The sequence below is a fragment of the Gavia stellata genome, chromosome 2, assembly GCF_030936135.1.
Source record: "Gavia stellata isolate bGavSte3 chromosome 2, bGavSte3.hap2, whole genome shotgun sequence".
Classification (NCBI taxonomy): domain Eukaryota; kingdom Metazoa; phylum Chordata; class Aves; order Gaviiformes; family Gaviidae; genus Gavia; species Gavia stellata.
The window spans coordinates 107,507,510-107,518,571 of NC_082595.1; the positions used below are offsets into that span (position 1 = coordinate 107,507,510).

Genomic DNA, 11,062 nt, shown 5'->3' on the forward strand with positions numbered 1-11,062 from the left:
TTGTGATAAAGTCGTCTTCAAAACCCAGAAATTATCATCTGGAGACAGAACAAATAGAAATCCTAAATTTGCAAAATAAAACTGAATGTTGCTGACCAGGGGATTGCTATCTATAAAAAAGTCTCAACGGTATTTTCACGGTGTTTTTAAATGACCATGTCTATACAGTTCTTCTCACTGACTTTTAACGTCATTGAAGAATAAGAGAATTACAGTGCTTAGAAAGTAGTAGCGAGAGTCATACACAAATTCAATTGCATAATAGGAACTCAACTAGATAGCACATACTAAAGGCCATGCAGAACATTTGTTCAAAACTAACGCAAAGGCTATTTTTGCTTATTTTCTTATATTTTAGTAAAAATTGAATGTATTGCTGTGTTTAAAGTAGTAAACCCTTTTTACTGTAATATAAACCCATGAAAACTGTGTCACAAGTGAATAAACCTGGAAGGGACTTCACAAGCCAGTTCTAACAATATGTATTCATAATTACAGCTCCACATATTTCTGTGCAGTTTGAAAGACAGGCAAAAGAACAGGTCCATCAAAGATCAAGTACTACACAATTACAAATTTAAATTTTAGGGAACATTTTGTGGTCCTGCTATCACCTTCACACTTTTTCTCTTGCTTTTTTATTTCTTTTGTCCTCAGAAATTCTGTGTAGCTTTTTCATTGCCTCCTGAAAAATAACCATTATTTACACCTGTTTTCTATTTAACACCTGACTTCTCTTTAGCTTTTTAGTCCTCGTTGAAGACTCTCTCTGAAAGAGCTGTTTCAAATGATTCTCCCACCTTGTATTTACTTCATTTTGATTGTCCTGTCTTCACAAAGAGCCCTCATTAAGACCTCTATATTACTAGCTTCTTTCTGTCCGAGTCTCCACAGCTTTGTGTGATCAGCTTGTCCACCACTGACCTAAGTAAGATTGTCCGTTTTTTGTTTCTCCTCTGAATTTCCACGATGCTTTTTCAGTTCCACTTTGGTATCTCTCATTCCTCCTTTTACTCTCTCAGCAAATATCATGTTTCTTTGTCCCATATTTTTCTCTGTACTTTCTCCTAGGTGATCTCATCCATTAGCAGTGTGAAGTTCTCATATGAATGTTGATCATTTGCAGATCTATGTCTATCCTTATTTCTTTATATCCAAAGCACATTTTAAAAACACTCATCTACAAATCACTTTGGCCATCTTGTCAGCACCTAATCCCTGTATGGTTAACCCCAGGACTTCCTCGGTCTTCTCTCCTTCCTCATTTGTCTTTGCTGTTGTTAACACAATTATATCATTTTATCTAGACCCTGATTTGCGTCGATTTCTTCTAGTGCTTTCTGTCATTCATCAAAGATGTGATGCAAGCCTATTATTTCTTCTACAATAATATGTTCAAAATCAGGTTTCTCCCACTTATGGTCCTCTGAGGTAGACCCTTCCTTGTTCTGAAATCTCACAGAATCACAGAATCATTAAAGTTGGAAAAAGCCTGTCAGATCATCAAGCCCAACCATCAACCCAACCCCACCATGCCCAATAAACCATGTCCTGCAATGCCTCGTCCACATATTCCTTGAACACCTCCAGGGATGGTGACTCTACCACCTCCCTGGGCAGCTTGTTCCAGTGTTTCACCACTCTCTCAGTAAAGAAATTTTTCCTAATATCCAGCCTGAACCTCCCCTGGTGCAACTTGAGGCCATTTCCTCTTGTCCTGTTGCTAGTCACTTGGGAGAAGAGACCAACACCCACCTCTCTGCAACCTCCTTTCAGGGAGTTGTAGAGAGCGATGAGGTCTCCCCTCAGCCTCCTCTTCTCCAGACTGAACAACCCCAGTTCCCTCAGCTGCTCCTCATCAGACTTGTGCTCCAGACCCCTCACCAGCTCTGTCGCCCTTCTCTGGACACGCTCCAGCACCTCAATGTCCTTCTTGGAGTGAGGGGCCCAAAACTGAACACAGTATTCGAGGTGCGGCCTCACCAGCGCCGAGTACAGGGGCACGATCCCCTCCCTGCTCCTGCTGGCCACACCATTTCTGATCCAGGCCAGGATGCCGTTGGCCTTCTTGGCCACCTGGGCACACTGCTGGCTCATCTTCAGCCGGCTGTCGACCAACACCCCCAGGTCCTTTTCTGCGGGGCAGCTTTCCAGCCACTCGTCCCCAAGCCTGTAGCGTTGCATGGGGTTGTTGTGACCCAAGTGCAGGACCCGGCACTTGGCCTTGTTGAACCTCATACAATTGGCCTGGGCCCATCGATCCCGTATGATTGATTAACTGTGTGTTTTTCTCCTTATTCCATACTGCTTGTGGATCTCCAAAATGTTGTGTATGAAATAACAGTCTTTTCCCCACTAATTCCATTTTGATAATTCCTTCCTTGGCCTATCAAATCACATTCACACTTCTTGTTTCACATTTGCAGTATTTTTTACGACTGGAAAAAATGTATGATTTTGGCCTACCTGTTGTTAACTTCTCCTTTTCCCCTTGTGATTTTAACTGACAGCAAAGAAAGCATCCAAGTTTCGTGACTGGCTGGATTGCAGCAGTATGGAAATAAAGCCAAATGCAGTTGCAATGGAGATTTTGGCATATTTAGCGTATGAGACTGTGGCACAGGTAAGGGAGTATACTTCGCTGATTGAATTCGAGCTAAACAAAACTAATTAGTACTTCATCCACAAAATGGATGTCCTTCAGCCTCAGGTGACTGTGTTGCAAGCCCCTTCAGAAGCCTGCAGTCACTGCTTCAGCTGGCCAAGCTAACTGGATTCCTGTCTGTCTTTCAATTTACTGTATGACGGATGCATACTATACTGCATTCATCCATCTGATACACAAATAGAAGTGTTTTCTAATGGTTACAGAGGAGAGTGGAGTCCAGCACGAACTTTATTCAAGTCCAAACTGAAACCACATACTTCGCTATGTGACCTTTGGCAGCGCGCTGAGGCTCATTCAACCCCATTGCACAATTGGATTAAAAAGCAGGATTTCCTGGAAAACAAAACGTTACCTTAGTGCCAAGCCGAGCCCTCTTGGGTAGATAGATTACTCCATATATTTACAGAAGTGGAAAAGAAAGGTTCCTTAGGCTGAAATATCTCTGAATAATTTTGTTTTCAACTGAGAAACACTAAGAATAATCTGCCTCAGCCCACAACTCCTCTCTCTTTGTTGTTACAATGGCATTTGTAGTAAGGACCATGTCAGTAAACCTACCTGTTTATTCGGCTGTTTTTGCCCCTCCAGTTGGTCGACTTGGCCCTTTTGGTTAAGCAGGACATGGCTCCCAAAGCTGGTGACCCGTTCAGTCATGCCATATCTGCCACCTTCATACAGTATCACAACTCTGCTGAGGTAAATCTTGTTTTTTCACATATTAATGCATTTTATGTTTTACTTTTACATGTATTTGGTAGTTTGTTGCTTTCAAAGTAGATGTTACTGAATCTGGTGTTGATATAGACTTCTGCCATGGAGTTTATGAACATTGAAGTTATGGATTTAGACAGAGAGACATTAAATTATAGCTCCAAATGTTAAATTCTTAGCACCATCTTTACATTTAAATGTAAATCCTCTTTTCTTGGCTCGAAGTTCCTTCTCTCTGTATTGAAGGCTCTCTCTATTGCAGATTTGGAGATGAAAGTTGTCAACAGTGGCAAGTGCAGTAAGGAAGTGCTGCATTGCTGCGATACAGATATTATGGTAACCTCTAGAATGAGCAAATTTAATTCTGTATTACATCTCTTCTAACAATAAATCTAAGAAGGCAGTAATTATTTGTTTTGTGATTTGATTATATAATGGCTTTTTGATGTCTTGCTTTTATAGCCACATCTCTTAGGGCAATCTACAAGCGTGAAGACCAGTCTTGACTCTCCTGAAAACACACCACCTCCTACGCCCACGCCCCCAGCATCGACAGGACAGCAACATCTTGGGAAAACCCCGTCAGCAGCCCTGGGGAATGGTGGAATTGGACAGGACTCTACCAAATCCAAACAAAGGAAAAGAAAAAAGGTATTTGGTGCACAAGCCTGAAAAAAAGAAGAAGAAACCAAAACATCTTCAGGAAATAACGTGTCTGGTTTTAAATATTAATTTTAACCTATATCACGTGTTAACTACAGATGTTTTTCTACGGCCAAATGTGTGGTTTGGTGTTCTTTCTATCAGAACTAGGATAAAGCTTCTCAGTAATGCCTGCAAACTGTATTTTTTTGAGGTGACAACTGCTGCTTCTAAGCTGAGCTGCTCCTCTGTAGCCAAAGCAGTAGACACCATCCCAAATAATCATCCCCTGCTCTGACAGTAGCAGCTAGTGCAGGTTTTGAGGGTCAAAGCGTAAGCAAAGTAGGCAAAGAGGTGATTGTGATTTTCCTGCTCCCAGCAGCCTTAGGCGACTGCCTTCTTTGCCTGTAACAGCTTTGCCTGACCTGCTTTGGTTTTATGCCGGTTGGTTGCATTCAATCTAATGTTTACTTTGCATAAATTATGGACATCTCCTATTCAGAGTGTGAAATGTAAATATGACAATTCCTGTTGCAGATCCTTGCTAGTCTATCTGAGAGAGATATAGGTACCGTAAAACCACAAGGGAACTAGATTTGATGAAATAAACTGGATAGGAAGCACTGTGTTAGTCACTTAGGGCTTTTTTGAAAACGTGTGATGGCAATACTCGTTTTGCTGCAAAGCAATGGAGTGACTTGTGATTTTCTCATGTGTGTTGATATTCTCCTACAACAAATACTCATTTTTCACAGAGTTTAACCAGTGATATTTACAATGACATATAGAAAAAGATGTATTTTCTCCTTCTAGTGTCATCAGTGCTGTAGATACTCTAATACATTCAGCTTTCTCTCTGCCCTTACTGTATTCCATTTAGGAAGACTTCAGTGAATCCTAAAAACCTCTCCGAAGACTTTTGCTTTTTCCTCTTCCTTTTTATATTACATTTGATTACGTTTTGTTTCTGTGGCTGATTTCCATTACAGTTCCTAGGAACAAGAATTTAGCTGGAGATGTAGTTTTTGATACACTATATTTCATTAGTTTTGTGAGTTTATTCTAAATTCCTAGTGCTTGACTTAATGCCTTTTGAAATAATTATATTCTAAAAAATGCACAATTGTAATGAAATGTTTCCATGACTTATCCAATTTGGTTAGATATATACTGGATATAACTGAGGTATTGAGACAACCAAGTTAACTTGGTGAAGAATGTTATTCTTAGTCCATGAAGGCCCAGTCCAGCTGAAAATGTTTGAGTTTCGCAGTCCCTTTATGAATGTCAATCAGCAAGGGAAGAATCTGCCATCGTATTATGAATAATTCTGTGTGTACACACAGAGGCTCCAGTGGATGCAGCACTCTTGAAAATAAAACATTTTGTAAAAAATATCTCAAGTTTGAAAGCATTAGTGTATAGTGTAAATGTATGAGGGGACCATGTATGTGGGTACATTCCATTTCAGTGTATAATTTAAGTTTTTGTTCACTAATCTTGTTTTCACGAATTTATTACCAAGCAGCCATCATTCTGGTACATCATCTGAATTCTGGCAAGCAGCCATGTCTAGATGGAGCCTAAACCAACATTTCAGTTTGACTAGCGAGGAGAAAAGAGTAACTTTTTCTTTTAAAATCCTGGGGATATTTTTGTAAACTCAATGGACCAGTAGCAGTGAATTCTTGTTTTTCCTATTTAGGGTCCTTAATCCAAAAAGTCATTTGAAATTTGAAAAAATTCCAGTTTGAGGTAATTAAAATATTTTTGCATCCCTCTAACAGCATTATGTCACATGTTTCATCTTCAAATTTCAATCTGATATTACTCAATGGTGATTTTGGTGTCAAATTGCTTTCCACTTCGGGTACTTGTTCAATATTTTCCCCACCCCTTGACATCATAATGAGAGCCTGAAATGTTTTAAAAATAGTTTCTGTGGTTATTGCAGTATGACTTATATGACCCTTTCATTTTAGTTTGAACAATTTCTGCTCTTTTCAATTGCAAGATACAGCAGCACTAGGTGAAAGATTTAAGAGGACAAATATGGTGTTCTTTGGGTCTCTTAAGTAAAGTTCATGTAAAAGTCCTCTTTGATTTGTTAATAGCTTTTTTTCTCTAATGTAGTGTGTGGCAGCAATGATGTGTATCCTCAGGAAAAAAAAATTGGTCCATTTTATAAAGGTTTATTTTCATACTTTATGCACTGTAGGTCTGTTGTGTGTTTTTGATTTAGTAACAATTTATGTGTTTTTCTGTTGCAGAGCACTGCAGCCTGTGGTATAGAGGCTCAAAGCGATGCCATCCAGCCGAGCCACATCAGAGAGGCCATTCGACGCTATGGCCACAAGATTGGCCCCCTTTCCCCATTCACAGTACGTAATAACAGAGTTATAAAAAGTTATATTTATAATCTTAAAGAACTTTGATTTTCAAGTGGTCAAATGAAGAAGCTTTGGAATTGTTGAGAGCAATTTGTGGTGACTGTAATTTTCTTTATAAAAGTGGCATAATTCTCTTGGGAAATAAAACTTAGTAATTTCTGTCTCTTTTTGGAAAGACAAAAAAGTTTTTTTTTCTTTTAAATATTATTTTCTTTCAATTACAAATTATGCTTTTTTGTCAGTGCTTGAATTTTCTGTTTTTGCAAAGTTTAGGTTTACAGTTATTTTAAATTATATGTATTCCAATATGGTGAGGAGCACTTTATATTCTAAAATTAGTTGTGTGTCAGATACTGCTCCTATTGGAAGCTGAACTCTCAAGTGACACATTTACGGTTGGAGAAAGAAGAGAATGGTTTCTTTAGACAACTTTGAACCTCCACTAAAATGTAATAGAACTGAACTTGTGGTAAAACACTGATGGCTTATGAGGTTTTGCCATCATTTTTTCTATGCAAATTGCAAATCCATTGTTCAGAGCAGCCAAACGAATTCTTTATTTAATTTTCTTAGCTGATAAAAATGTGAAAGTAGTCAGTCTCCAGTGTCACAAATTGGGGTCATTTTCTTCTGATCTGCTGTTCTGTGTGGCATATATCCTTGCTTACCTCAGGACATCTACATTTAGGAAAGAATGGATGTCAATAAAATCATTATAGGAAAAAAACACAAAAACCAACAAACTAGAACTGAGCTCCTAAAAATCAGGAAGAATTTGTCCATTTTTGGAGGGATTTTAGGAGAGGAAAATTATTCTGAATTTGGAGGAAATTCATCTACATAAAATTTACATAGAAGTATATGAAGACCATAAAAATGAAACAAACAGTGGGACTTGACCTCAGAGCAAGGAACAGGTGAAAATAAGAGTAAATGTGTGTGTGAGGTTGTAATTTTCCTAGTGTCAAAACTGGTCAATGCTTTTATAAATGTAGTAAATATTTGGGTTATTAATGACAGTTGATACATATTTGTAATTAATGATCTTTATATAAATTGCCTCTCTCTTTTGCCACTCACAAATGCTAGATTAATATCATGTAAAGCGTAGGATAGAATTTCTAGTCCAAAATAGAGAAGGGCCTTTAGCAGAAATTTGCTAAGAGATATAGCTAAAAACATGGCAATAGCTTCTGAAAGCAGATAATATATTTAATTTTATTATAAAGAAGTAAAGAGCTCACATGAACGATTACAGACAGGTAAGTCTTCCTTCCCTGACCCTCACTAAAAGTGGTTTGGTTAATGATTAACCAAAGTTTGAAATTTCTCTGCAACCACAAAGATATAATAAAATAGTCCAGTTTGGTGGTTGGGTTTTTTATGTCCTGCAATCTTGTGAACTTCCCCAACAGTGCAACTAACTGAACAGTTTAATTTGTTGACATTACCTGTTAACATGGTTGATGTGATGAGCAGATCTTGTTCCCTCTAAACAAGCCAACAAAGATAGAGGGCATCGCATCTCGGGTCATCTTCTAGATTCATACAGATGTTGTAGAGGTGTAATACGCTTCCTTTGTATTGAGAAAGTTCAGGAAAAGCATTCTGAGGGATATTACAGAGTATGCATTTAGGTCTGCCAATCTGCCCACTTTTCCTGTCAGTGCCCTCACTGGCGGTTTTGGGGACGAACACTGCTATCACATTTGACCAAAAAGAAAGTACCCCAAACTTCCTTTAAGTTCCTTACAGATGCAGAAAGCGTGAAGGTAGATTGACGCTTCCTTTGGCCCCACCTTTTCGTATTGCCAGCCTCTCACACTGTTGTGTTAAAAATACTATCTCTAGGCATTTTGAAGAGTCCTGCAGCAACTCTTCTTCTGAACGACTCTGCTTTCTCCTCTGCTATCGCCTTCACGATAGTTTCTCTGTGTATCTGCATGACGTCCTAGACAGGATGGCAGAAGCAGGAGGAAAGGTGGCTTTACTTGATGTGCTTCTTGTGCTTGTGTGGTGACACTAAAAACTGTGGAGAGAGAAATATTGAATGGGTATCTGTCATTAGATTCAGTGAAGTCATGCTTTCAGCTGTTTCCACCCTTAAAACTAACCCCACCTTTAAAGCTAACCTAAATGTCATGTAGAGAAGTTAGGACTATACATTTGCACATCATCTCTTCCATTTCTCTTAAGCCTGTTGATCGTTCTTCCACATCAGAGCTGATTTATAGTCAATAGGTGCCCTCACAGAGTCTGCTGTAGGTAAGGAGGAAGGGTTTTTCTTCATGTCCAGATATTTTACGCTAAGTTTTGTGATGGCAGTTTACCGTTCATGTTAACAGTCCTACTACAGAAGCAAGGAAAAGAATGAGTATAGCTGACTGAAGAAACAACCACTTTTGTGAGCTATATACATGTTCAATTCAGTCCCTAAAATGTACAGATTTGCCTGAACTTTAAGTAAAAGACATAGTTCTCCAGTCTTACAATAGTACCTAGAAAAAAATGCAAGTCTGCTAATGCTGAAATGCTATATTACTCCAGTATAAGTTTATGATACTTGTACAGGAAGAATGTAGAATCAGTCCTAGAAACCTAACCGTGTACATAACTATGCCAAGTAACATGACAAGTGTTAGGAACATACAGGAAATCTCATACCAGGAATAATAGGCAAAATAAGTTACCAAAGTATTCAACAACCATTTTTTGAAAACAAGAGCATGTTGCTGCTCTTGAGTGCTGACCACTGAGAAAAGATTGGGGAAAGAAAAAGGAATCACTTTAAATGCTTTCCTGTCTTCCAAAGTAATATTACATGAACTTTAGCACAGTACCGTTATTGGAATTTAATAAATTATTTTAATTTTGTAGGCATATACTATCCTGAAATTTTCTTGGTTATGTGACTATTGAGCAGTAAGGAGGATTTACAGAAGAATTTTACCCTTGCTGTAAATTAGTGAGAAATAATGGACAGCTCTGGACTATTTTTTCATTTTAAATAATTTCCATCTCATTCCAGCTAGTCATACGAGGCAGAGAGCAAACATTTTCTTTTTCGTTTGGGAGATTATTTTTAATTTAGCTAGAGTTGGTTTTTGGCTTTTTGCCATGCTGCCTAGTATGAGGCATTCAGTAGTCTCCCTGAAATTCACTATGTATCATTTTTAATGTTTATGATTTAACAACATTGCTTTTTGAAAGACTTTATCATCTGTACAAATGGATTGAGTTTAAATCAGCAGTACATCTGGAGAAATGAATACAGATCTGGACCTGCAAAGTATCTGATAATATTTCCCCATTTAAAATTGCGAGACACTATAAAATCGATATTCTCTGTATGAAAACTCCCATGCAGATGATTGCATTTTAAGCCAAAGCCAGATAAGAATATTCTAACTGCCCTTGATATTAAAATACAGATTTTGTCAATTCCCTTTCTTTTTTTTTTTTCCTCCCTTCATTATAGTTTTTAATCTTTTTTTTTCTCACCTTCTTATTGTTTCTCACCTCTGGTAAGCCAGGACTTCTCAGTTCTTAGACTAAAGCTAATTTCTGCGCTGGCTGGAAACTCACCCTCAGTAGCGGCAAGACCCATACATAATTGCAGAGAGAGCGTATAGATATATGACAGATTGCCAGCTGGGAAACCATCCTTGTTTTCTCCATGTTCAACATCATGCTCCAAAAATGGGAAAACCCCCTACCTTCCTTCTCCTCCGCCGGGTTACAGGGAGGGATCTGCCTTGCTTTAAGACTTGATTAACATGTTTTTCAGTGATGACTCATTCATATTTGACCCAGGTACTTGCCCGTGCACACCTAAAGCTAACTCTTCCAGAAAGGCCTCTGGGTTTGAAGTGCTCGCCATGGAGACTGTGATGTGCGAGGCCTTGATTCTGCTCAACTGAATAAAATTTACTTGTTTCCTTGGCACAGTTCACAAGAGGATATGAACTGATAGGAGAGTCGTCTTCTGCTCTTGTATTTATCCTACCAGTACACAGCCTTCATTGTGGTGTGACTTGTTCGGCTTTTCCTCAGACCACTGTTGCATTCCTCAAGGTGGCTGAGAGCGGAACAACCAGGTACATCAGGTCAGAAGACCACGAGAACCTTACACATGTGGGTATTGGCTCTAATCTTGTCTTGGCAGCAAAGCGGTGTTTTCATCAAGAAACTACCATGTATGGGGGACTGACTTTGGGATGGATGCATTCGGTATGAGGTTCAGCCATAGGCAGACGGAGTTCTTCCCTGAGCACCATCAGTTGTGGTCTCATATTGAAGCTTGATGTTGGAGGAGACAGAGTGAGTGGATCTCGTAGGTTGGTTCCATACCAGGAATTTCCAAAATCAACCTTCCTATTTTAGATGTAAACAAGAAAGCAGTAGTTCGTGTCCAGCATCCCACTCAGATATGTTTCTCTGGTGAAACTGTCTGATTTAGATCTTGCCTTATGTTCCAGGTCCTCACGTGGGATTCAGGAAGACAGGTTATCTGTGTCTTCCATATGCCGTCTCACAGCTTGGGCACCAGGTTGTTCTCGCTGTTAAGGTTCTCATCACTTAGCTCCATTTCTTACACACTACTACTCCGAAGGATTAAAGGAAGTGAGTTTAGTTTTCTCTACTCATTTGA

The 11,062-nt window shown here is 38.9% G+C and overlaps 1 protein-coding gene across 1 annotated transcript in view; it reads left to right on the forward strand.

The window, feature by feature from the left end:
* SUPT3H (SPT3 homolog, SAGA and STAGA complex component) overlaps positions 1-10,647 on the forward strand; it is a 43,395-nt gene extending 32,748 nt beyond the window's left edge. The window contains exons 5-8 of the mRNA XM_059831921.1: positions 2,511-2,623; positions 3,257-3,364; positions 6,292-6,402; positions 10,465-10,647. Of these exons, the coding sequence (XP_059687904.1) occupies positions 2,511-2,623; positions 3,257-3,364; positions 6,292-6,402; positions 10,465-10,647 (515 nt within the window). The remainder of the gene's footprint in view (positions 1-2,510; positions 2,624-3,256; positions 3,365-6,291; positions 6,403-10,464) is intronic.
* The last annotated feature ends 415 nt before the right edge of the window (positions 10,648-11,062 follow it).